The sequence below is a fragment of the Necator americanus genome, chromosome IV (assembly GCF_031761385.1).
Source record: "Necator americanus strain Aroian chromosome IV, whole genome shotgun sequence".
Lineage (NCBI taxonomy): Eukaryota > Metazoa > Nematoda > Chromadorea > Rhabditida > Ancylostomatidae > Necator > Necator americanus.
In genome coordinates, this window is record NC_087374.1 from 38707024 (window position 1) to 38734537 (window position 27514).

The following is a 27514-nucleotide window of genomic DNA, read 5'->3' on the forward strand; positions in this document are numbered from 1 at the left end:
ACTATTATTATTATTTTTAGAATTATTATTGTTTTTTTTCAGAAATTTTATTATTTTGAGAATATTTCTAGGAAAATTTAGGAAAATGTCTGATACATTATTTTGAGAATATATAATAGAATATATTAGTAATATATATTTTTGAGAATATTTCTAATGAAAAGTTCTAAAAACTATTTTATGAATATAGAATATAATATTAACACTAATTTTCGTTAGACGCACGTCACTCACGTTAATCTTGAAAATAATGGTGACATTATCCTCTATAATATGAATAACCTGTAATTTTTAGCGTTTTGTTCACTGGTCTTAATTTCCGTGTTTTTATGCTCAGCGTATGGGTGCTGCCCTTACTTCTTATCATTATTTATTTTATTGGTAATTCTTTAGAATTTATTTTTAAGTATGCTGTGTCATTATTGATTTTTTCTGGGATTTTTTTTAAACAGAAGGTTGCTCGCTTAACTTCGATATGGTATGGAAACATAACAATTCAACATGTGGTCTCATTCTCACGTATTTGGAATTCGGTTATAGTCTTTTCCTATGTATCGCCATCCTTTTCGTGAACACAACGACATTTCTATTTATACGAAAAATGACGAAGGTAACCTTGTCATTCTATCACAGTTATTATATTTATTTTATATTTATTTTAGTAAATAAACTAGTACTTTTACTTAGGCCACATTTATTAAATCATCTTCTTTTTTTGTATATTAATTATGGTGCTTTATTTTATGTTTTTTTTATATCCTTGTAATGTTATTCTATTATATTCTATCCCCTTAGCAGAAGGAAGACTTAAACATTACTTATTTGGAATTTTTCTTAATGCCAGTCTTCTTCTCTCTTCCCTCATTTATTTTATCATTTTTTTTACATTACATTACATTTGCATTATATATTTATTTATTTTACATTATCTTGTGTTGATTATTCTTACATAATTATACTGATTTGCATTGTTTATCTGACCTTCCGCATGCAGGCTAATTGTTTTTATTATTTTTTTTATTCCAACAATTTTTCCATGCTTTCTCTTAGGGATTTTTCCTTTTTTTTACGGTTTTATTTGCTTCGTTCCAATTTAATTTATGGATGTTAAACAGTATTGTGTTAGTGAAACACAATGAGACGAAATCATGTGAATTAAATATTATACATAAAATTTATATAAAATATTAAATTTAGAGTTCAAGGCAGAGTAATGTACGCAAGAAGAATATTCGTCTTTATGTACAGGTACCTTTTTCCTTCGCACTTTTATTTTTGTACTCCTTCGCCCCCATTAATGTGACTCAAAACAGATCCTGATCGCGGTACTCGTCACCATTTCACCTGAAACGATTTTATTTATTTTTCTCTAATATATATACTTCTGGGCTTTGATCTCTATAAACATTTGCAAAAATTTCAAGATAAATACGAGAGTGAGGTTTGAAGGCAAGAAAAGGACAAGAAAAAGAAGGAAAGGAGATAATAGGATAAATTCACTGGCGTATCAATCCACTGGGGATGCGCCAACGCGTTTTACTGGGATTCGTAATCGTTGAGGTTTTTTGGAACGCGTGTTTGTCTATACAATGACTTGCGGGACTCAGCCGATGATCAAGTCAGTGTTTTTATCCTCCCAGACAAGCCTGGTACGAATTTATCGATCCCGAAAGGATGAAAGGCTTGGTGAGCACTAGGACGGTTTCGAACCTTCGACCGTGTGGCTACAGCGGACCTTTAACCGACTGCAGCACACCCGCCCCTAAAGAGACTTTACTTTAAAGAAGAAAAAGCAAAAAAAAAATACAGAAAATAGAGAAAAGAACAAGATATAGGTACATAGGACGTGAGGAAACCTACAGAATGAGATAATAGCGCAAAGAGGATCTTATGTGCGATTAGAATTAAATTAGAAGCTCGAGTAGTCCCTGTGCTCAAGCTCAAGGAGTGGTCAAAGTTCGAGGATAGTTGGTGAAATCGATGTAAATGTTGTAGTACGGTATAGACAACTTAAAATTAACAACTTCTAGAATATTATATAAAAACAAATATCAAATCAAATTATTAAATATAAAATTACACTAAATAATTAATAACAAATAATAAATAATAATAATACTTAATAAAGAACATCAATACCAATCTTGGCTACAGCTCAAGAAAATCAATTAAAATTACACTTTTTTTTCGATCTCTAGGTCATAACTGGAACAACCAAAGTACAGTATCATTATTTTTTTCCTTTTGCTTAAATCAAAGTGAAAAAACCTCATCAGAGTTTTCTTTTAAGGTTTGCATAACAGGCGGAGTTCTAACGTTGATCTATCTTTACAACTTTGTTGTAACGTTGTTTATGCCTAAGCGATGGGGTACATCTACATCCATAACAATCGCATGGGAAGCGGTACACAGCATAAATGGGTGCGTTTCTCTACTCGTTTTACGAGCACATAAAAAAATTTATCGTAATTTTTTCAGTCTCGTTTTTCTCGCCTTCAATAGACAGCTGTTTTGCTCTGACCGGAAGCGCTGTCTACGTGTTGAATACCGAACTAACGCTGTTCATATAATTACTATAAATATTTAATTAATATTTCTTTAAAATAAAATTTTGTCAAGAGATTTTATTCAATGATATGTTGTTTGTAAGAAGTAACGGTGTAAGACACAGTTGTTTTTCAGTATATTTTAGTCATCTTTCTGTTAATGTAGTCAGTTTCTATTTTGTATCATTTTGTGCCCAATTTCTCATTATCTTACATATCACAGGTCTCGTTATTTTGTTTGAAGGAAACTTTTTTCATCTGTTTCTTTACTTCTACAAGAGTTTTGTAGATTGTTGTTTTTTAGCGTATTCATTGGGTAAGATCAGGTTCTTTAGCCTTTCATCCTTCCGGGATCGATAAATACCTATGAATACCTGTACGGTGCTGATTAATTTTTACGAAGATTGCGATCACCCGAGGCATATGAACGCGTGTATCGTGGAGCACTCGACTCACATACTATTTCTTATTCCCAAAAAATCTCCCTTCGCTAAGGAGATAAGGTTTATCTGAAGAGAACAGTACAAAAGAGGTCTGAAATGCGAAAGGAGAATGGGTAAGTTGCAACGAACCTTTATTGTTATTTTCCTCTGCGGCTCCCATGTTTGTTGTTTTATTTGTTGTGATTTCAAGCATTTCTTGCGAATGTTTTCCTCCAAATGTCTCTGTGAATACATTTTTATCGATAATAAATTCTTTTCATTCTTTTTGCCTGTTATTCTTGTAAATTTTGATCCTAATTGAAAGTTTAGTTACCCAAGTTTGTGCTTGGGTGGTAAATCCATGTGGCACGGAATTTGACGAAGCAGGAATACCAAGCCGATGTTCTTTAGCTTGTGTAGCCTTATTCCTGGCAAAGGAGGCCAGAAGATCTCTCAATCCAGTGGTTTTATCAACCAGACAAGTCTAGCACTAAATTACTGACCAGGACGGATCCGGAGGGATGAAAGAATTGATCGGTTCCTGCGCGGTTTCAAACCATCAAACTTGAGATCGCGGCGGAAAACTCTTACCCTAGTGGGCCACTTACTTTTTATGACCAACTGATCGCAACAAATAAATATTCCATGCTTTGTCGTCAAGTGCTGATTGAAATATTAGAAAATAGAAACATGTTTTCCTTACAACTGTGGAGAAGTTGTCGGATGATCACTGTCGTTACCACTAGTTTACCTATTTGTGTCCACGTCTCTAAAGGCATCACCCCACGAAACTGAGGTGGTACGGATTTGAGGTGGAGTATTCGTATGCTAGATCGTAGATTATGGAGATAAAGGTGATCTCGTCCATTTCCTCCTGATTGCCGTAAAAAACGGCTCGGACGAGACGGCTTCGAGCGATCCGGTGCGCTATTTTCTACAAGGAGTTCGACTGGAGCGCGCCAGCCTTGTGCACACGCTGCATCTTCTGGATCGTTTTTTACGGCAATTTACGGCAGGAAGAAATGGACGGAATCACCCCCTCTCCATAATCTACTATCCCGCATACGAATACTCCACCTCAAATCCACACCACCTCAGATTCGTGGAGTGAAGCCTTTAAGTCTTTAAGGACATCAACAGCAAAACACCTGTAAGAATTGTGCGACAAAACGAAACTTGAAGATTAAATATGCGGAATACATTTATTTTAGAAAAATCAGTAATGGAACAACTTAAAGATTTTAGCCGTAATCATGATACCACATTTCTTGCACTCGCAAAAAGTTCCCCGTCGGTTAGAAAATCGGATCGTGGAGAGGAGAATTCACAGCGGATAGTGAATTGAATGTCAGTGGTTCGACACCTGTAAAGAGCTTTTGAATAATTCCTTCGTAAGCAGATTTTTAATTGAAATCAATCCTATGAGGAAAAACGTGAGGTAAATAAATGACTATAGGTGGTTTTTTTCATAAGAAAACTCTCAGTAAAGGAATTACATGATTTCCTATTTGCATTTTTCTTTTTGAAAAAATCAACAACGCCAAGTTGAACTTACTTTCCATCTCTCCACATGAAAAAATTATCTCCTCGTCTCTCAATACGGTAGGTAAGATGAGTAAAACAGCTCCTAAATGATTTATTTAAAATTGAAAAGAATAAATCCTACAGTAAACATTCAGATGCAGCTCTGTACGCGTGAAAATAAAATATTTACGCACACACCTAACTGTTGGTGACAGTCGTAAACACTTACTTGTGATTTTGTGGTTGTCGTGTGATCCGGTAAGCAGTTGCTGCACCTGGGCAGAGAATATTGCAGTAGCGGCGAGGTTGTCCATTAGCGGTCTCCTACGACAAAAAAAAAATCCGGATAAATATTAATAATACCCATAAATCACTTCAAAAAGTAGAAGTAAACAAATAAATAATAAGATAAATTTAAAAATACAGTAAAATAAAAAGTAAACAAAATAATTAGGCCTTAGGTGGTTCTAAAATTATTGTCGGACTTAGAGGACCGCCGCTTAACATTACACAGCTTACAGTACAATTAAGATTTTCATTTCTAAGGCTTAAATCTCTGGCGAGTAACAGGATAAGTAAACAAAAGATAAAAACATAGAAAAAAGTAATTATGAAAAATAAATAGGCATATATATTCATAGAGGAATAACAGAAGTATGTTTTATATGCTTTTCATCGCATTTCCATTACTACTGGTAATCGAATTCGTGCAATTGCCACCGAAAAGTCCGAGGATACGAGGATTTTCATTTTCCGTCTAAAAATTGAAATAAATAAAATTTTTAAAATTTTGGGAAAATTTTCTCCTTTTTATCCGCTTCCGGATCTTTGAAAAAAAAACAGCTATTCAAACAATTTCATCGATTCGTCTATGATGTTCCAAGGCTTCGGAGTTGTTCGTAACAAATACACAAAAGATAAATCTCTAACAAATAAAAACACAAATTAGAATTTTGTAGAGATGTATTTGACATAACACAATATGAATAAAATGCAAATATCACTCGAAAAAACAAGAAAAAAATAGCGGACACTTTTTTTAGCTTATCATCCGATTACAACCTCATACCAGTGGAAAACTTACATCGAAACATGTGTTCAGCGGAGCTTTACGTCCATTTTGGTCGTTCTCAGTTTCTTTAAGTACCACTTCACAATCAGAAGCATCTTTCGTGTTTTTTGCATCCTTAGATTTGCATATCAGCTCTCGCCACTCTAAACAACACACAATTTACTAAACACTTTGTAAATTCTTCGAAAAGCTAAGAGATATGTCTTGAATTGAAGAGAATGACAGTGAGGTTTGCCGTTTGCCGCATCATAGAGCATGCTAAAAAAACGAACAGCGCTGCTGGGACCCAGAGATGGGACCATCTGCGCAGTAGAACGGCAGTACTCGAGCTTAGTAATTCAGGAGAGGTCAAGGTAATTGAAGAGGGGTGTAGCGCAGTCAGAAAAAAGTTCGACCGCGATTGCACGATTGATGGTTCAACACCGCCTCGATGCCAACTTATCCTTTCCTCACTCCAAGGTCTGCTAATGCTAAAATTGGTGTCAGATTTGTTTAGGAGGATAGAAAAACTAATATGGAGCACCATCTGCTCATCTGGTTAGTTACTGGATAAACGAGGGCCTGTTCGAAAAATCACAAACGATTCCTTATTGAAATCGAACGCTTAGGCTCAACCGAATCAGATTAATACTCCAGACAGGTCCTGCTTTCACTTCTATTAGTTTTGATTATCTCGTAATATGGATCAACATATTCAGTTTATTCTGATCATCATTTCTAATACAAATTTTTTCTTATTGTTTTGAACGTAGAAAAAAAAACGAGAAATTGTCTCTAAAGAATATGGTTTAGCACGACGACGCTATAGAAGCAAGAAGCTTTCTTCTCTGCAAAGTTTATCCTGTTCCACATTACTAACGCAAATCATGGTTCTTTCTATAGTTTACTACTTAGTGTTTATTATTATTTATTATTTAGTCACTTATTTATTTTTAATCTTTTTTGGGATCGTGTTTGCAGGAAGTAAGGTGAGAATTTTTTTAATTCGAACTAATTTTGAAGTGTGTTGCCTTAGCTGAGGCACTGTGCGTTTCAGAGAAGCAAATCTATTCAGTTTCATTTTTCCCATGGATAAATGTTTTTATACTGACAATATTTATTGTGAAATGTTTTTAAAAAATCCAGTGAATGATGTTGTGAAGATCCAGTCAAGTAAATGTTTCTTAGGGGATTCCCTGGACTAAGCGATGAGAACGGTCTTGAAATAATTTCTTATTCGCGCAACGAAAACAAGTTAAAAAAAAGAATAAAAAGTGAAAATCTTAGTATTAGAAATAGGTAAAAGCGATGAGTTGAAGAAATTTTATTTGTGACAATTTTTCGAATTAGAATTCAATGGTATTATTGCGAGGGGTCATTTAGGACCTCTTGAATTTCACAGGCTAAGCCTTTAAAATTCTTAAGCGGTCAAAAAGCGGATGTGAGGAGTTTGTGTAGGGACTTGATAGAGGGAAGATGCGACAGATTCATTGCAGGTACCAGCGCCAAGAACTTGGACGGCGACTATAAATGGTCATAATTTTTTTCAGCACATTTTTTTTTCAGTAGACTGCTTCAGAATAGGTTGTATGTATGCAAAGAGAGGAAATGTCATGTACATACAAACTCCTTTTAAAGGTAAAGGATACGGTGGGGAGGGGAGATCGGCTAAGAATGTCCAGTAAAATACAAAAAAAAAAACATAAACTTACGCCAATGAACACTTTCAGTCGCAACACCCAGCGTTAAACATAGAAGAATCGTAGCACGATACATCACAACAGCATATAACCGAAAGACACGCGATTTAAATAATCTCTGATGACGGATAAGCGTTGCGATGCAGCTCGACCCTGTTCCGCTTGATCCGCTGGGGTCACGTTTTATTACGCGGCGGGACAGAGGAACAAGATATGATAATGGAGTGCTTGTGTCGGCAACCAAGATGACCAGCGCGTACACATTCGCAACTAACATCGAGAGAATCCCGTGGAGAAACTCCGACGACACGAATCCGGTAGAATCATTTGGTTTTGTTAGAAATAATATATAAAATTTTTCCAAATAATTTCTATCACGTAACAATATAAACTAGCCGAAACCTCACTGTTAGGAATTGAGGTTTTTTTTTGAGGACTTATTCCAGTTTTTATCCTTTTATGTATTATATTTTATCATTTTTTTAAATATTTTCATTAGTTTTATTTTTATTTATTCGTTGTTCATTGGTACATACATATATCCATTTCTGTGCCGGGACCACTTTTTCACCTTATATCATTTAAATTTGATTATGTGAAGAAGTTTTCTCAGAATCTTTTCAAGAAGAAATATTTTAAATAAATTGGAAAAATTTTGTTCACCTGCATTGCAAGTGAAGAATATCTAGAATAAAATAAATAATAAATAAGAATAATAATAAATAACAAATAAAAATAATAACAAATAAGAATATAAAAATAGTTTTTAATTGCAACGAATCATATCAGTAGTTATATAGATAGGATGGATCTAGCGCAGTCGGTAACAGGTCGGCTATGGTCGCATGGTCAATGGTTCGAAACCGCCGCAGAGTCGAGCAAGCCTTTCATCCCTCAGGAGTCGATAAATTCGTACCAAACTTGTCTCCGGGAGGATAAAAACAACAATGACTTTATCATCGGCTGTATTCGGTCGATGCATATCTGTTGAGGCTTTTTTCGGGACCTTTCCTTTCTAAAAATTGGCGTCATCTCCTATTTTCTTGCGTGACAATAGTTAATGAAAATGACGTCGAAAATAATATTCACGTTATTATACACCAGCATTTCGAGAAAGGTTGAAATGTAGCGCATTTTGCGATCTCAACGTATTAATATTTTCTTTAAAAAATTGGAAAAATTAGATAGAACGCCTATTTTTAAGGAGGAAAAAAGTAATTAATAATTACACAATAATTACGTATCCGAGCAGTATAATGTACTCTCCGTAGTCAAGAATAGTCCTTTCCCTTTGCTTAAAAAGGGATAAAGGATAAAGTTTCTGGCGTTAATCAATCCGCTTGGGATGCGCCCCCACGTTCACTTCAATTCAGAATCGTTAGAGGTTAACGAACGTGTATCTGGCCTATACAATGACTTGCGGTGGCTAGCCGATGTGTCAAGTCAGTGCTTTTATCCTCCCAGACAAGTCTGGTACCAATTTATCGACCCCGGAGGGATGAAAGGCTTGGTGAGCACTAGGGCGGATTCGAACCTCCGACCGATTGTGCAGGAAACGGAACCTCTAACCGCTACACTACACCCGCCCCTTCCCTTTGCTTAATCTCACTTATTCTAGAGATCCAAGAATTAGCGATTCCGAGAGCCTGATCATATAATTAGAGAGATTTTTGACTTTTGACTGATTTTTGACAAATAACAACACAGAGTATACAAAAAATTATTTATTAACAGTTAAATCACAGGGAAAGTGTCAATTAGGAAGAAGAATTCTTGATCTACTTGTTGTTTCGCTTCATTTTTTGCGTTTTCCTCCTTTTTTAGCAACATTTTTCGCTGCACGCTGAAAAATTCTAGCCAGTTCGTGGTAAAAAAAAATTCATAAATTGTTCTTCCTTCCGTTTTTTTTCTTCATTATTTATGAAAACAGTCATTCATTCAAAAGAAAAGTCTAGATATGAACGTCTACGTCGGCTATTTACTTCTACTTTGACCTGTTGCATTACTAAATATGAATGGTATTAATCTCAGTCGAAAATAATTTATTATTTTCCAACCTTTTTTGGCCCAATCTCAATTCTTGACTCTTTTGTTTCCCAATCACTGGGAATATCATCCATTGTCGGATAAGCCTACAACATATGAATGATCTATGATATATAATCGATCGATAAGCTACATTATCCTCCGAAAATACTAATGACGAACTCACACTTTGATCTCTTTTCGCCCCCATTGCAATAGCTTTTTCTTTCGCATTCAGAACTGGTTGTCTCGGTTTTAATCGCTGTAAATCAGGAAGATTTAGCGACAGATCAAATAATAACTACTGAAAAAGTCCGTTGTGCTGGTTTTATGACAGTTTCCATATCCGGAGAAGATCCTACCACCGCTACAGTTTTAAAATACCACTGCACTGCTGCATAAAACTAAAAATGTGTCATTACCACTCTGAACGAGGGTTCTATCACAAAATCTTCTTGTTTTTCACGTCTATATTTTTTCTTGATGCCAAAATCTGAAGCAATGGAAGCTTCCTCCTTTTTTTGCAGACATATCTACTCTCGGAATATTTTTAATTTAGGAATATAATAAATATAGGATAGGACACAAGCGCATTGCCCGCTAATTGGTGCTTTCCTCATCTCTCCTCATCTGGCGCCGAACATAATAATAAAAAAATGTTACCTAACAAAGAAAAGCTAACTATTAATAATAGTCATAGTCATGGGAAGACCTGAAGCTAAAAATTCACCTTCTTCTTAACTGAAAAAAGAGGTTCCGCGTTATTCTTATCACAAATGAATGTAGATATTACTGGATGAACTAGGGAAGATCTATTCTTTCGCCCCACGATCGCAGAACTCGACAGAGGTTGCGTGAACAATATAAGCGAAAGAGTACTCGAATATTTTTTTCAAAATAGAGTGAATTAAAAATTTAGCCCTGTTTCTCCTCTAAAGTCACCTCAAATTCCTTTCGCAGTCGATTTGTTTCAAAATACGCAAGAAAACAATGTTCTAACAAGGAGGTGAACACTTTTCTACGATACAGAGTTGCTTCGATAATTTTCTGAAGAAAAAATAAAATAAGACCCACAGTACCTCCTTCTTCTCGTCGTCCCAGTCGCTTGGAGCGTCATCGAACGTAGGATAAGCCTGAAAATGCTTGTTCTTAGCGATATCCATTAAGGAGCTCACGAGAGCACGAAGGAAATGCAAAAAAAAAACACATTGAGCACAAACAAACAAAGGTTGATTACAAAGGTAAAAGGAGATGTTAGACAGATGTGATAACCACTACACCACGAGATCGCGGAGTTAGCGTTTTTAATTCATCCCTAAGGAAAATCGTTATTCTTAGATAACAACTTTATTAAGGAGCGGTTATCACATCACTATCACTAGATGTGGTGTCAACCCCTGATTTCCCAGTATAAAAGGATGATCTCGGGCGGGATCGAACCGCCGACCTTCTGTGTGTTAGACAGATGTGATAACCACTACACCACGAGATCGCAGCGTTAGAGTTTTAATTCATCACTAAGGATGACCGTCATTCTTAGATAACAACTTTATCAAAGAGCACTAGATGTGGTATCAATCCCCGATTTCCTAGGTAAAAAGGATGATCTCGGGCGGGATCGAACCGCCGACCTTCTGTGTGTTAGACAGATGTGATAACCACTACACCACGAGATCGCGACGTTAGAGTTTTTAATTCATCCCTAAGGAAAATCGTTATTCTTAGTTAACAACTTTATCAAAGAGCACTAGATGTGGTATCAATCCCCGATTTCCTAGGTAAAAAGGATGATCTCGGGCGGGATCGAACCGCCGACCTTCTGTGTGTTAGACAGATGTGATAACCACTACACCACGAGATCTCGACGTTAGAGTTTTAATTCATCACTAAGGATGACCGTCATTCCTAGATAACAACTTCATCAAAAGAGCACTAGATGTGGTATCAATCCCCGATTTCCTAGGTAAAAAGGATGATCTCGGGCGGGATCGAACCGCCGACCTTCTGTGTGTTAGACAGATGTGATAACCACTACACCACGAGATCTCGACGTTAGAGTTTTTAATTCATCACTAAGGATGACCGTCATTCCTAGATAACAACTTCATCAAAGAGCACTGATGTGGTATCAATCCCGATTTCCTAGGTAAAAAGGAGATCTCGGGGGACGAACCGCCGACCTTCTGTGTTAGACAGATGGATAACCACTACACCACGAGATCGCGACGTTAGAGTTTTAATTCATCCCTAAGGAAATCGTTATTCTTAGTTAACAACTTTATCAAAGAGCACTAGATGTGGTATCAATCCCCGATTTCCTAGGTAAAAAGGATGATCTCGGGCGGGATCGAACCGCCGACCTTCTGTGTGTTAGACAGATGTGATAACCACTACACCACGAGATCGCGACGTTAGAGTTTTTAATTCATCCCTAAGGAATATCGTTATTCTTAGTTAACAACTTTATCAAAGAGCACTAGATGTGGTATCAATCCCCGATTTCCTAGGTAAAAAGGATGATCTCGGGCGGGATCGAACCGCCGACCTTCTGTGTGTTAGACAGATGTGATAACCACTACACCACGAGATCGCGACGTTAGAGTTTTTAATTCATCCCTAAGGAAGATCGTTATTCCTAGTTAACAACTTTATCAAAGAGCACTAGATGTGGTATCAATCCCCGATTTCCTAGGTAAAAAGGATGATCTCGGGGGGATCGAACCCCGACCTCTGTGTGTTAGACGATGTGAAACCACTACACCACGAGATCGCGACGTTAGAGTTTAATCCCATTATCTTATACAATTTCAACACAGGACAACCCCGATTCCAGGAAAAAGGGACGGGCGGGATCGAACCGCCGACCTTCTGTGTGTTAGACAGATGTGATAACCACTACACCACGAGATCTCGACGTTAGAGTTTTAATTCATCCCTAAGGAAGACCGTTATTCCTAGATAACAACTTCATCAAAGAGCACTAGATGTGGTATCAATCCCCGATTTCCTAGGTAAAAAGGATGATCTCGGGCGGGATCGAACCGCCGACCTTCTGTGTGTTAGACAGATGTGATAACCACTACACCACGAGATCGCGACGTTAGAGTTTTTAATTCATCCCTAAGGAAAATCGTTATTCTTAGTTAACAACTTTATCAAAGAGCACTAGATGTGGTATCAATCCCCGATTTCCTAGGTAAAAAGGATGATCTCGGGCGGGATCGAACCGCCGACCTTCTGTGTGTTAGACAGATGTGATAACCACTACACCACGAGATCGCGACGTTAGAGTTTTTAATTCATCCCTAAGGAATATCGTTATTCTTAGATAACAACTTTATCAAAGAGCACTAGATGTGGTATCAATCCCCGATTTCCTAGGTAAAAAGGATGATCTCGGGCGGGATCGAACCGCCGACCTTCTGTGTGTTAGACAGATGACACCCGATCCCTGAGTTTTAATTCATCCCAAGGAAATAACCACACACCACGAGATCGAGTTTTTAATCATCCAAGGATGACCGTCATTCTTAGATAACAACTTTATCAAAGAGCACTAGATGTGGTATCAATCCCCGATTTCCTAGGTAAAAAGGATGATCTCGGGCGGGATCGAACCGCCGACCTTCTGTGTGTTAGACAGATGTGATAACCACTACACCACGAGATCGCGACGTTAGAGTTTTTAATTCATCCCTAAGGAAAATCGTTATTCTTAGTTAACAACTTTATCAAAGAGCACTAGATGTGGTATCAATCCCCGATTTCCTAGGTAAAAAGGATGATCTCGGGCGGGATCGAACCGCCGACCTTCTGTGTGTTAGACAGATGTGATAACCACTACACCACGAGATCGCGACGTTAGAGTTTTTAATTCGTCCCTAAGGAAAATCGTTATTCTTAGTTAACAACTTTATCAAAGAGCACTAGATGTGGTATCAATCCCCGATTTCCTAGGTAAAAAGGATGATCTCGGGCGGGATCGAACCGCCGACCTTCTGTGTGTTAGACAGATGTGATAACCACTACACCACGAGATCTCGACGTTAGAGTTTTAATTCATCACTAAGGATGACCGTCATTCCTAGATAACAACTTCATCAAAGAGCACTGGATGTGGTATCAATCCCCGATTTCCTAGGTAAAAAGGATGATCTCGGGCGGGATCGAACCGCCGACCTTCTGTGTGTTAGACAGATGTGATAACCACTACACCACGAGATCGCGACCTTAGAGTTTTTAATTCATCCCTAAGGAATATCGTTATTCTTAGTTAACAACTTTATCAAAGAGCACTGGATGTGGTATCAATCCCCGATTTCCTAGGTAAAAAGGATGATCTCGGGCGGGATCGAACCGCCGACCTTCTGTGTGTTAGACAGATGTGATAACCACTACACCACGAGATCTCGACGTTAGAGTTTTAATTCATCACTAAGGATGACCGTCATTCCTAGATAACAACTTCATAAAAGAGCACTAGATGTGGTATCAATCCCCGATTTCCTAGGTAAAAAGGATGATCTCGGGCGGGATCGAACCGCCGACCTTCTGTGTGTTAGACAGATGTGATAACCACTACACCACGAGATCTCGACGTTAGAGTTTTAATTCATCACTAAGGATGACCGTCATTCCTAGATAACAACTTCATCAAAGAGCACTAGATGTGGTATCAATCCCCGATTTCCTAGGTAAAAAGGATGATCTCGGGCGGGATCGAACCGCCGACCTTCTGTGTGTTAGACAGATGTGATAACCACTACACCACGAGATCGCGACGTTAGAGTTTTTAATTCGTCCCTAAGGAAAATCGTTATTCTTAGTTAACAACTTTATCAAAGAGCACTAGATGTGGTATCAATCCCCGATTTCCTAGGTAAAAAGGATGATCTCGGGCGGGATCGAACCGCCGACCTTCTGTGTGTTAGACAGATGTGATAACCACTACACCACGAGATCGCGACGTTAGAGTTTTTAATTCATCCCTAAGGAATATCGTAATTCTTAGTTAACAACTTTATCAAAGAGCACTAGATGTGGTATCAATCCCCGATTTCCTAGGTAAAAAGGATGATCTCGGGCGGGATCGAACCGCCGACCTTCTGTGTGTTAGACAGATGTGATAACCACTACACCACGAGATCGCGACCTTAGAGTTTTTAATTCATCCCTAAGGAATATCGTTATTCTTAGTTAACAACTTTATCAAAGAGCACTGGATGTGGTATCAATCCCCGATTTCCTAGGTAAAGAGGATGATCTCGGGCGGGATCGAACCGCCGACCTTCTGTGTGTTAGACAGATGTGATAACCACTACACCACGAGATCTCGACGTTAGAGTTTTAATTCATCACTAAGGATGACCGTCATTCCTAGATAACAACTTCATAAAAGAGCACTAGATGTGGTATCAATCCCCGATTTCCTAGGTAAAAAGGATGATCTCGGGCGGGATCGAACCGCCGACCTTCTGTGTGTTAGACAGATGTGATAACCACTACACCACGAGATCTCGACGTTAGAGTTTTAATTCATCACTAAGGATGACCGTCATTCCTAGATAACAACTTCATCAAAGAGCACTAGATGTGGTATCAATCCCCGATTTCCTAGGTAAAAAGGATGATCTCGGGCGGGATCGAACCGCCGACCTTCTGTGTGTTAGACAGATGTGATAACCACTACACCACGAGATCTCGACGTTAGAGTTTTAATTCATCACTAAGGATGACCGTCATTCCTAGATAACAACTTCATCAAAGAGCACTAGATGTGGTATCAATCCCCGATTTCCTAGGTAAAAAGGATGATCTCGGGCGGGATCGAACCGCCGACCTTCTGTGTGTTAGACAGATGTGATAACCACTACACGACGAGATCTCGACGTTAGAGTTTTAATTCATCACTAAGGATGACCGTCATTCCTAGATAACAACTTCATCAAAGAGCACTAGATGTGGTATCAATCCCCGATTTCCTAGGTAAAAAGGATGATCTCGGGCGGGATCGAACCGCCGACCTTCTGTGTGTTAGACAGATGTGATAACCACTACACCACGAGATCGCGACGTTAGAGTTTTTAATTCATCCCTAAGGAATATCGTTATTCTTAGTTAACAACTTTATCAAAGAGCACTGGATGTGGTATCAATCCCCGATTTCCTAGGTAAAGAGGATGATCTCGGGCGGGATCGAACCGCCGACCTTCTGTGTGTTAGACAGATGTGATAACCACTACACCACGAGATCTCGACGTTAGAGTTTTAATTCATCACTAAGGATGACCGTCATTCCTAGATAACAACTTCATAAAAGAGCACTAGATGTGGTATCAATCCCCGATTTCCTAGGTAAAAAGGATGATCTCGGGCGGGATCGAACCGCCGACCTTCTGTGTGTTAGACAGATGTGATAACCACTACACCACGAGATCTCGACGTTAGAGTTTTAATTCATCACTAAGGATGACCGTCATTCCTAGATAACAACTTCATCAAAGAGCACTAGATGTGGTATCAATCCCCGATTTCCTAGGTAAAAAGGATGATCTCGGGCGGGATCGAACCGCCGACCTTCTGTGTGTTAGACAGATGTGATAACCACTACACCACGAGATCCAGGATCTCGACGTTAGAGTTTTAATTCATCACTAAGGATGACCGTCATTCCTAGATAACAACTTCATCAAAGAGCACTAGATGTGGTATCAATCCCCGATTTCCTAGGTAAAAAGGATGATCTCGGGCGGGATCGAACCGCCGACCTTCTGTGTGTTAGACAGATGTGATAACCACTACACGACGAGATCTCGACGTTAGAGTTTTAATTCATCACTAAGGATGACCGTCATTCCTAGATAACAACTTCATCAAAGAGCACTAGATGTGGTATCAATCCCCGATTTCCTAGGTAAAAAGGATGATCTCGGGCGGGATCGAACCGCCGACCTTCTGTGTGTTAGACAGATGTGATAACCACTACACCACGAGATCGCGACCTTAGAGTTTTTAATTCATCCCTAAGGAATATCGTTATTCTTAGTTAACAACTTTATCAAAGAGCACTGGATGTGGTATCAATCCCCGATTTCCTAGGAAAAGGAGATCTCGGGCGGGGAACCCGACCGGTAGACAGATGGAAACACACCCACGGACCTAGAGTTAAAGAAAACACGATGTGGTATCAATCCCCGATTTCCTAGGTAAAGAGGATGATCTCGGGCGGGATCGAACCGCCGACCTTCTGTGTGTTAGACAGATGTGATAACCACTACACCACGAGATCTCGACGTTAGGTAAGTTTTAATTCATCACTAAGGATGACCGTCATTCCTAGATAACAACTTCATAAAAGAGCACTAGATGTGGTATCAATCCCCGATTTCCTAGGTAAAAAGGATGATCTCGGGCGGGATCGAACCGCCGACCTTCTGTGTGTTAGACAGATGTGATAACCACTACACCACGAGATCTCGACGTTAGAGTTTTAATTCATCACTAAGGATGACCGTCATTCCTAGATAACAACTTCATCAAAGAGCACTAGATGTGGTATCAATCCCCGATTTCCTAGGTAAAAAGGATGATCTCGGGCGGGATCGAACCGCCGACCTTCTGTGTGTTAGACAGATGTGATAACCACTACACCACGAGATCTCGACGTTAGAGTTTTAATTCATCACTAAGGATGACCGTCATTCCTAGATAACAACTTCATCAAAGAGCACTAGATGTGGTATCAATCCCCGATTTCCTAGGTAAAAAGGATGATCTCGGGCGGGATCGAACCGCCGACCTTCTGTGTGTTAGACAGATGTGATAACCACTACACGACGAGATCTCGACGTTAGAGTTTTAATTCATCACTAAGGATGACCGTCATTCCTAGATAACAACTTCATCAAAGAGCACTAGATGTGGTATCAATCCCCGATTTCCTAGGTAAAAAGGATGATCTCGGGCGGGATCGAACCGCCGACCTTCTGTGTGTTAGACAGATGTGATAACCACTACACCACGAGATCGCGACGTTAGAGTTTTAATTCATCCCTAAGGAATGTATTTAGTAACAACTTTATCAAAGAGCACTAGATGTGGTATCAATCCCCGATTTCCTAGGTAAAAAGGATGATCTCGGGCGGGATCGAACCGCCGACCTTCTGTGTGTTAGACAGATGTGATAACCACTACACCACGAGATCGCAGCGTTAGAGTTTTAATTCATCACTAAGGATGACCGTCATTCCTAGATAACAACTTCATCAAAGAGCACTAGATGTGGTATCAATCCCCGATTTCCTAGGTAAAAAGGATGATCTCGGGCGGGATCGAACCGCCGACCTTCTGTGTGTTAGACAGATGTGATAACCACTACACCACGAGATCTCGACGTTAGAGTTTTAATTCATCACTAAGGATGACCGTCATTCCTAGATAACAACTTCATCAAAGAGCACTAGATGTGGTATCAATCCCCGATTTCCTAGGTAAAAAGGATGATCTCGGGCGGGATCGAACCGCCGACCTTCTGTGTGTTAGACAGATGTGATAACCACTACACCACGAGATCTCGACGTTAGAGTTTTAATTCATCACTAAGGATGACCGTCATTCCTAGATAACAACTTCATCAAAGAGCACTAGATGTGGTATCAATCCCCGATTTCCTAGGTAAAAAGGATGATCTCGGGCGGGATCGAACCGCCGACCTTCTGTGTGTTAGACAGATGTGATAACCACTACACCACGAGATCTCGACGTTAGAGTTTTAATTCATCACTAAGGATGACCGTCATTCCTAGATAACAACTTCATCAAAGAGCACTAGATGTGGTATCAATCCCCGATTTCCTAGGTAAAAAGGATGATCTCGGGCGGGATCGAACCGCCGACCTTCTGTGTGTTAGACAGATGTGATAACCACTACACCACGAGATCTCGACGTTAGAGTTTTAATTCATCACTAAGGATGACCGTCATTCCTAGATAACAACTTCATCAAAGAGCACTAGATGTGGTATCAATCCCCGATTTCCTAGGTAAAAAGGATGATCTCGGGCGGGATCGAACCGCCGACCTTCTGTGTGTTAGACAGATGTGATAACCACTACACCACGAGATCTCGACGTTAGAGTTTTAATTCATCACTAAGGATGACCGTCATTCCTAGATAACAACTTCATCAAAGAGCACTAGATGTGGTATCAATCCCCGATTTCCTAGGTAAAAAGGATGATCTCGGGCGGGATCGAACCGCCGACCTTCTGTGTGTTAGACAGATGTGATAACCACTACACCACGAGATCGCGACGTTAGAGTTTTTAATTCATCCCTAAGGAATATCGTTATTCTTAGTTAACAACTTTATCAAAGAGCACTAGATGTGGTATCAATCCCCGATTTCCTAGGTAAAAAGGATGATCTCGGGCGGGATCGAACCGCCGACCTTCTGTGTGTTAGACAGATGTGATAACCACTACACCACGAGATCTCGACGTTAGAGTTTTAATTCATCACTAAGGATGACCGTCATTCCTAGATAACAACTTCATCAAAGAGCACTAGATGTGGTATCAATCCCCGATTTCCTAGGTAAAAAGGATGATCTCGGGCGGGATCGAACCGCCGACCTTCTGTGTGTTAGACAGATGTGATAACCACTACACCACGAGATCACGGCGTTAGAATTTTTAATTCATCCCTAAGGAAAACCCTCATTAATGGTACCGAACTTAAAAAAAAGCAAGTAAACACCCTAAAACTCGTGAAAATCTATTCGGAGATAAATCACCAACCACTGCATTGCTTTTAATTTATGTACATTTGAGAATTTTTCATCGATTATTTCCCTCACATCTTTATCCTTCTTTTCTCCTCTGGCAATTCTCTCTATTTTATTCACTGGTGTTCTTCCACGTTGTGGATCGAAGGCAGGCTCGTTCTGATTGTGAATAGTGCAGAAGATTATAGTCTTTAGCAAATGTGTTCAACCGGGTAGACGCAACGCGTGTCACGCGACACCGTTCCTCTATTTTGCATACACACGCACTTCTTCACTACTTTTTCTGTCTGTACTGCATCAAGGCGCATCGCTCTCACTCGGTTGAAAGCATTTGCTGTCAACTACAGTTATACAGTAGTATGACCACTCAAGCTCCAGCACTTTACCGTGCGCGTACGGTGTGGAGTCCGTGGTTGTCTGGGTTGTTTCGCCTTAGCACTTTCTCCTTTTTTCCCTGATTGTTTTTTCTTCGGATTTTGGTATTTTTTCGAGGTTTCTTTTGAGGTTCGAGATGCTGACAAAAGAGAAGAAGAAGAATCTCTTGACTCTTTTTCTTCTATTAGCTCCTAAAGACTAATTTTTTGGTTAAATTTCTTTGTTTAGGCTGTATTTGGACGGGAAAGACCTTAGGCGTACCTCCATTAGTATATCTTCACTCGTTGGTGTTCTGCTGCACGTCATAAGATTCCCTTAAAAAATTTGGACTTGCCTTTCGATAAAATGCAAAAATAAGAAATTTTTAGAAAATTGCAAGGATTTGCACAGTCTCCATCGACTGGCGTCGACTCATTGCATCAGTGTGTCTTTAAATAGAGTACGTAATGTATTAAATTAGTTGTTTTCCACACTTTGTTTTCCATTTTATTACCTTCACAACTTCTGTTGTGCAGTTTACAATGCAGAATATTTACTTCGTTAGTTGATTTTTTAACCTCAACATGACAAATCTCTGTGGACAACCGGATACTTACTCGTTTTAATTCCTTCCCTGATGCTCAATATTCTCCAATTTTTTGAAAAAAAATTTCTGAGCAGCTCACTTCAAAGCGAGGCTCTAACAGAACGTGATGTATGAAAAATTTGCGCATTTTTCTTGCTTTGTACTGATGGGCCTTTGGATTTATTCTAATTTCAATGTCTTTCATTTGTTTAGTATTTTCTCGAACGAATCTCTAACAAAAAGGCGTGGAATTACACCGGCGAAATCTCTAAAAAAATAGTTCACGCCATCTATTTTTCTAACATTTCGAGTACCTCAATATGTGCTTATTTAACGTCGTCTCCACCCCTTGTCTTCTTCTCCTTAATCTCTTAAAGGCATCACCCACGAATCTGGGGTGGTACGGATTTCAAGTGGAGTATTTGTATACGGGATAGTGGATCATGGAGAGGAGCGTGATTCCGTCCATTTCTTCCTTATTGCCGTAAAAATGGCCCGGAAGAAGCAGCGCCGCACAAGGCTGGCGCGCTCGAATCGAACTCTTTGTAGAAAATAGTGCGCCGGAACGCTCGAAGCCGCATTTTTTAGGCCGTTTTCTACAGGAATTAGGAAGAAATGAACGGAATCACCCTCCCAATAATCTACGATCCCGTATACGAATACTCCACCGAAAATCCGTACCACCTCAGATTCGTGGGGTGATGCATTCAATTTTTATTCTGACAAGTTTTTTTTTCCTCTTTAGCTTTCTTCTGACAAGCGTTTCCACCACCATTCCTGCTCCGACACCCCTTTTACGATCCCTCTGTTGAGAAATTCTAAACGCATCCTGGTTTCAATTGTAATATATCGGAAGGTGATACGTAAACTTGTCATGAAATATCTCTGGGTTCAATTTTGAGTTTTTAGCAATATTTCAGCTCGTCTCTTGTGATTAACTCCAAATGAGCCCTGTAGATAACGTTATAAATAGTAAGACGGTACTTTTCGAGGTCAGTGACTGCTAATACTGTAGCTGAGACCTGCAGGTCCTCTATCGTTCTGGGAAAGCGCGCTTATACATAGCTGTTCGTTAACAAACTCAGCACTTTCGCTACCTTCTATTAGAAGGCGAGCAATATGAAATTTGAAAGAACTCACATATTGATATTAATAGAAAAAACGCATAAGAAAACGAGTAAATATTGTCCATCAGCATTTTTAGCATTTTTTCATCATCTAAAATAACAAATTTGAGTTTTTTCAATTTTTTGAACATACAAGAAGCTGAAGATCAACATAGAAATAGCACGCAGAGGACATACAAAGCACGACCTTCTACATTGAATAAAAAACGAAAATGAACAATAATTGTTGTTGACTTATGGTGTTTATACTTTATCATGTCATTTGATAAGGCGGACAGTTCGCCCGTGTGTATAGTCGGCGTAAAACGTGTTGTAACATGGCGACGCGACGCGTCTTCGGCAACGACGTGCACTGATCCCTCCCTACAGTATGCGAAAAACTCACCGGAACTGCTTTTCACATACATAGTCCTGATGTAGTATTTTTCCATTTACCTTGTCGTTTGTTTTTCTCGCAGAACACCTGATCTGATCTGAAGTCGTAAGGATTCAATTTCTGTACGATTTTTATCATGCAATCAGTTGAGCACAATTTTTATTTTTCATGAGCGTAATGCCAAGAGAAACGTTTTTCGCTATTCCAGAAAATTCTCCAAGGTATGCCAGTTTGAAGGGATCTCCTCAAAGACTACAGTTTGGAGAAATTTGAATTATGCTTCACTTTTCGCATACTTTTGCAAAGTCAGCCTTCTCCTAGGACGGGTTCTAGGATTTTGTTAAGATTTCCCTTACTAGAAACTCTAATCATGCATAGTTACACAAAAAATGGGGTAGAAATTAAGCCTCTAGTAATTAACATCATAGAGGGATCCTAGGAGAAAACCATTATAAACAAAAACTAATGGGAATCGGCGTTCATTAAGAGAGTAAGAGTTCCAAGCAAAAGCTGTTATACACAAAAAAAAAGTAGTCAAAAAGACAGAAAAAATCAGGAAGGAAAGAGGACCGAGCAGTTCCTCGGATACTAGTATATATAAATACTTTGCTCTGTATTTAAATAATTTTCTTACTCAAAAAAATAATCAAAAAATTGGGAATATTTATTTGTATAAAACTTGTATGTTGTATTTTGTTATATATTGTAGATTTTCATGCGGTATTTATTTTTATTTTTATTTTTATTCTAGTAACGTCTCATAGTTACGTATCACCTATAATGACACATGTTCATTCGTAAATTGATCTTTGACATTAATAAAACAATTTTCTCATTAACAAAACATAAATTATTTTGATAAATGGTAAATAATTGCTTCCTTCATGTGAAATGAATCACACTTCGTTCATTAGCATCCTTCTCTACATACTTTTGTTTAATTTATTTCTCTACCGCAGTGTCCCCTATGGTTGCTAATTTGATTTTACTTTTTCAATTAATTTTGTATTTAATTTTGTTTACTACTTTTTTTCCGAGTCAGTGACAATTTTTTTGTACTGCTAAATAACAGCATATTCTACTTCTTGTTGGTGTTCTCCTTATTTTATTCAGGGAACCTGGTTATGGTTTTCCCAAGTAGCTTCGTATCCTAAGTCTTCGATCGATTTTTTTTGTTGCTGTTTACATTTGGTGTCGAGGTTTTGTCTGATTTTTTGTTCATCCATTATCGAGTCGGATTAACATCTCTCATTCATTTCATTTGCCTTTCTTGTCATCACGGTACAATTACCGTATTCTTAATTTTATTAAAAGCGTAATAGAGCAGAGATTCCATCTAGGGGAGGATGAGCAAATGCCGCCTTCCCAGGCTGTGAGCACATGTGCCCCCATGTTCAAGGTGACATACAGTCAAAAGCAACGAAATAACAACCCCTTGAGCAACACACGGAAGAGATTGGCGAATTTTTTCCTCGGCCGTTATTTTTCAGATGATTCGTCAATAATAAAAAAAATAACAAGACTGAATGAAGCTTATTACAGTGCTGAAAATATTTGTCTCACATGATTTTTAAGCTCCGTGAAGTGAACAGCGCATGATTATTTTTTCAGAGAAATCTCTGTGACATAGAAGTTTTCTTTTTCTTTTCGTGATGTTTTTCAAGCAGCGTTCAGCTTAAATGTGATTAGATGAAATTTTATTAAATTAATTATATAATACAGAATTTAATGTGTACAGGTGTTTGTTTCTGTGCATTTGTGGACATTAATTGTATTAAAAAGATGGCTCTTTTCTCTTTCCAGTCCTTTATATTATATTATATTTTAGTTGCAATTTTTGTCTTATATATATATATATATATATATATATATATATATATGTCTTATATTTTTACTATATTATATTTATCACATTTATTGTTATGGTGACCGAATAATCTTAAATACTGCCTACCATTTATCTCTATTTATGTTTTTCTTTGAACCTCAGTCGAATACACATAAAAAATAATAATTAAATAATATACATAAAAAATAAACCAAAATAAATGATAAAATATGTATAAAAGTATATGTAAGAAATGTAAAAAGTATATAAAAATAAAATAAATAAAATATGTATAAAAATAAATAAATAAACGAGTATATATAAAATATATATACATGAAATGAATATAAAATATAAATAAATATAAATATATATCGTACACACTGTTCAAACCCATACACCTTTTCTAAGAAAAGCAATCAGAGATTAAAAAATTTACCTACCTCCAATTCCTTCGGCCACGATCACCGGTTCTGACCACCGTTCAACATAGAGGCACATCTCTTGCAGTAAGCAATTTCTGGGTAGGATTCCCAATCTTTCTTTCAGATTTGTTAAATTGTTCTGATGCTTTCGTTTCTGTTTTTCCGTTTGTTGTTTTTGTTCCCTTCTTCTTTTCGGACTCAGCTGTTCATCACTGGATTATATTATAGTATGTAGTATACTTCTACCGTTAGAGACTGTTTCTACATCAGTAGCTTCACGTGTTCGGCGTCCCAGTAAGATATCAGGTACCTAAGTTACTGTACCCAGTCGGTGTTCCTGTTGTTGTTTATGTTCGAAAAAAAAAATCCTCTTTTTTATATGCAGAAGGGTTACATGCACGAAAGTTTCACACAACCTGACCTATACCTGAAAAGCACACTGAGTATCACATTTCCGGATGTGACTAGAATAGGATTTGTTTCATAGTACCTGAGAGACCACCGGGTTACTGTACACCTCCACAAACGCGTTCTCGAAAAATCTCGACGGCCTAGATGGACTTGACGGATAGCGAAAACTTTGAGCGAAACCATTACGGGCGCCGAAATTTTTGTGTACACCGAATCACTAGGACCAATACATATGTTCCTGTCTCATCTCGGCTAGTCAGTTATTTATTTATTTATTCACTTACTTATTTTTTACATTTGAATTTTGAAATTTTCCAGTGTAACATTCCAAAATGCCTCAAGGACTGACTTTTAGCGGTAAGAATCCACAGAAAACACTCGTGGATGCGTAGATTCTGCCAATATAATCAAGCAACGAAAACAGTACACCTGCTATTAGGTGAAGAAAAATTGCATTTTTTGCAAATGAATTCAGCTACGTACATAATTAAAGGCATCACCCCACGAATCTGAGGTGAAACGGATTTCAGGTGGAATATTCGTATACGGGAAAGTAGATTATAAAGAGGGGGTGATTCCGTCCATTTCTTCTTAATTGCCGTCAAAAATGACCCGGAAGATGCGGCGCGTGCAGAAGGCTGGCGCGCTCCAGTCAAAATCATTGTAGAAAATAGCGCGACGGAACTCTCGAAGCCGCATCTTACAGCAGTTAGGAAGAAATGGACGGAATCACCTTTCTCTCCATAATTTACGATCCCATATACGAATAATTCATCTGAAATCCGTACCACCTCACATTCGTGGGGTGATGTCTTTAATGTAAGAGTAAAATAAATAAATAAATGAATAAAGAGTGAGTAAAATAATAGTAGTAAATTTATCTTTGTACATCCCTGGGGCGGATGTGGCGCAGTCGGTTGGAGGTCCGTTGTAGTCACAGGGTCAATGGTTTCAAACTGCCTTAATGCCGACCAAATCCTTTACCCCTTTGGGGTCAATTAATTTGTATCAGACCTGTCTGTAAGGATAAAAACACAGACTTGATCATCATTATAAAAACACTTTAAATAATTGAAAAGAAAAAACCGTATTGAAAGTTTTTGTAGTTTTGTTTTGTAGTATTGTTGGTTCAAATATGTACGATCGTCATAGCAACATTTTCAATCACCTGTGTATCCTTTAGGCCATTTAGGAAGTTTATCGTAAGAAGTTAAAGCCCATTAGGATTTGATTTTTTTTTTTGATTTCGCATTTCAAGTATAAGTACAATGTGCAATAAAATTCATATTACCAGTTAAGGACAGCTTTTTTCCACAGAATACGATAATATGCCAGAAAATTCAGGAAAATTGTACAGCTGTCCTTTAAACGTCACAACAGGTGAATGACTGTTTTTTTAAGGGAATTTTCGAAATTTCGAAATTAATTCTCACTGACATTCTCAGGATTGTCCGCTTTCGCAAACGGTTGTGGCAGATTTGTTCAAGTAATATCCTCGTTGTACCTATCCCCTATATAAACCTCCTTTCTCCCCCTTTTTAAGGCTGCATCCACCTTCAATCTTACTCCTATACATCAAATTTTGCTCAAAATATTGTATATATGATATTTTCAAGGTGATCCACAAATTTCTATTAACAAAAGCAGTAGAATCGACGAGAAAAAACTAAGTTGTTAACTAGAAAATTAAAACTTAGTTGAACTAAATTTTGACCAAGAATCAATCAATATCAATCCAGGCTACCTAAAACTCGCAGGAAAAATTCGGATAGGAGACCAATCAAGGATTTGACTGGTCTCCTATTTTGACTCGAAATATTTCTAGTAATCGCTTTTTTCTTCTTGTAATTATTCTAATGTAAATATACACGGTTACACGAAATTTATATATTATTATTTATACTTATTTCCCAGATTTTTCAAAAGCTGTTGATTCCAATTGTGCGAAATGTTTCAAGCAACATTTTTTTTCTCAATTCTTTCGACAATCTCGTCGTTTAACTTCAGTGGTTCATTCGTTGTCGTCAGATGCGTGCGCGGTCAAAAGCAGAATACCTCAAAATCGGCGTGGTACGCGAGCCACAGGGAAAATCTCAGAGTTCAGATTACAGATTATGGAAACAAGCATAAGGTCCGCTCATCCTCTTCTAAACATCCCAAAAATGTTTGTTCCTACGAGGTACGGCAGACGGCGAACTCCAGCACGGACTCCGGTTCCCTCAGCAGCCTTTTCATTGGTTTTACTTGAATAGGCTGCTGAGGGGGCATCACTGATCTACAGCCGCTCTCTCGTGGTGAGATCAAAGTTGTTTCCTTTTCCGGAAAAATTGGGAAAAATCGAGCATGACAACCTTCGTGGCACCTACCTTGTGACTGATTTCGTAGGAAAGAGCGCCGTCTTCCACGTTGTCTTTTTACGACGATTAGGAGAAGATGACCGCTTCCACGCGCGTTTCCGTGATATAAATCTGAACTTTTCGTTCTTTTTTTGTTTCCGTACCACGCCAGTCTCATGATATGCTGTCTTCAAGCAAGACTGCTGCATGAAAACGCATACGTAACGATCGCCGACTCTACGGTGGTTACGTTGGAGTAACTATAAGAGTAGAAGGTTCAGTTGAAGCTGATCACTCATTAAACGTGAAATTAAAATGCAAACCCTCAGAAATCACCTCAGAGGTGAACAATAAGATCAGGCGTTAAACCATACGTTTCTTGGTGCTATCAACATGATGACTATCAATAAAACAAAAAACAATCAACAAAATCAAGAAAGCAATAAAACAAGACTGATGCTTCGAAAATTCGAACATTGAATGGAGTGTTGACCTTATGGTTGATTAGAGCATATTAATTAGAATCCCAGAAATCCTGCCACTAAGAACAATATTCGATAAGAAAAAAGAGCATGATGTCCCGAAAGTGGAATCAATATAAGATTGGGTGGTGGAGAGCTAGTCATGGTCTGCGGATGTTACATAGGCAACGTCCTTGTTTGACCTACCAATTAACCACCCCGACCCCCACGCACGCTCCCCAGACATGTCCAGCCGTGCGGCCGGTCCAGCGAGCCCGCGGCACGCCACCCCACCTGGCGGTCCGGGGGCTTGCGTCCCGTCCGTAGTCCACTACGCGATCTCTACTAATCTCGGGTGGTGCGGGTTTCAGATGGATTATACCTATACGTAAATTGTGGGGGGAAGACGGTGATTCCGTCCATTTCTTCTTAATTGCCGTAAAAAAACGGTCCGGAAGATGCGGGCGGTACACAAGGCTGGCGCACTCCAATTTAACTCGTTAAGGAAAATAGCGCCCCGGAACGCTCGAAACCGCATCTTCCGGGGCGTTTTCTACA

At 38.6% G+C, this 27514-nt stretch overlaps 3 protein-coding genes across 4 annotated transcripts; 1 reads left to right on the forward strand and 2 right to left on the reverse strand.

The window, feature by feature from the left end:
* Positions 1-475: 475 nt before the first annotated feature.
* Positions 476-2587, forward strand: RB195_004001 (uncharacterized protein; the record flags this gene model as incomplete). The annotated part of the gene is made up of 4 exons (XM_064201912.1): positions 476-610; positions 1198-1248; positions 2291-2421; positions 2479-2587. The coding sequence occupies 4 exons, from the start codon at positions 476-478 to the stop codon at positions 2585-2587; spliced, it is 426 nt and encodes a 141-aa protein (XP_064057793.1).
* Positions 2588-4219: 1632 nt separating this feature from the next.
* On the reverse strand, positions 4220-7319 carry RB195_004002 (uncharacterized protein; the record flags this gene model as incomplete). Its single annotated transcript, XM_013453479.2, has 5 exons — positions 4220-4331; positions 4524-4595; positions 4722-4816; positions 5577-5707; positions 7256-7319. 5 exons carry the CDS (start codon positions 7317-7319, stop codon positions 4220-4222), a joined length of 474 nt encoding a protein of 157 aa, XP_013308933.1.
* A 1719-nt stretch (positions 7320-9038) lies between these two features.
* Positions 9039-23824, reverse strand: RB195_004003 (uncharacterized protein; the record flags this gene model as incomplete). 2 transcript variants are annotated; one of them, XM_064201914.1, is made up of 10 exons in its annotated part: positions 9039-9086; positions 9301-9375; positions 9456-9530; positions 10348-10401; positions 19125-19211; positions 19439-19618; positions 19689-19741; positions 21133-21210; positions 21297-21309; positions 22787-22831. In XM_064201914.1, 10 exons carry the CDS (start codon positions 22829-22831, stop codon positions 9039-9041), a joined length of 708 nt encoding a protein of 235 aa, XP_064057795.1. The 2 variants fall into 2 exon arrangements, with proteins under 2 accessions (XP_064057795.1, XP_064057794.1); XM_064201913.1 differs by lacking the exons at positions 21297-21309; positions 22787-22831 and adding an exon at positions 23767-23824.
* Between the last annotated feature and the right edge of the window lie 3690 nt (positions 23825-27514).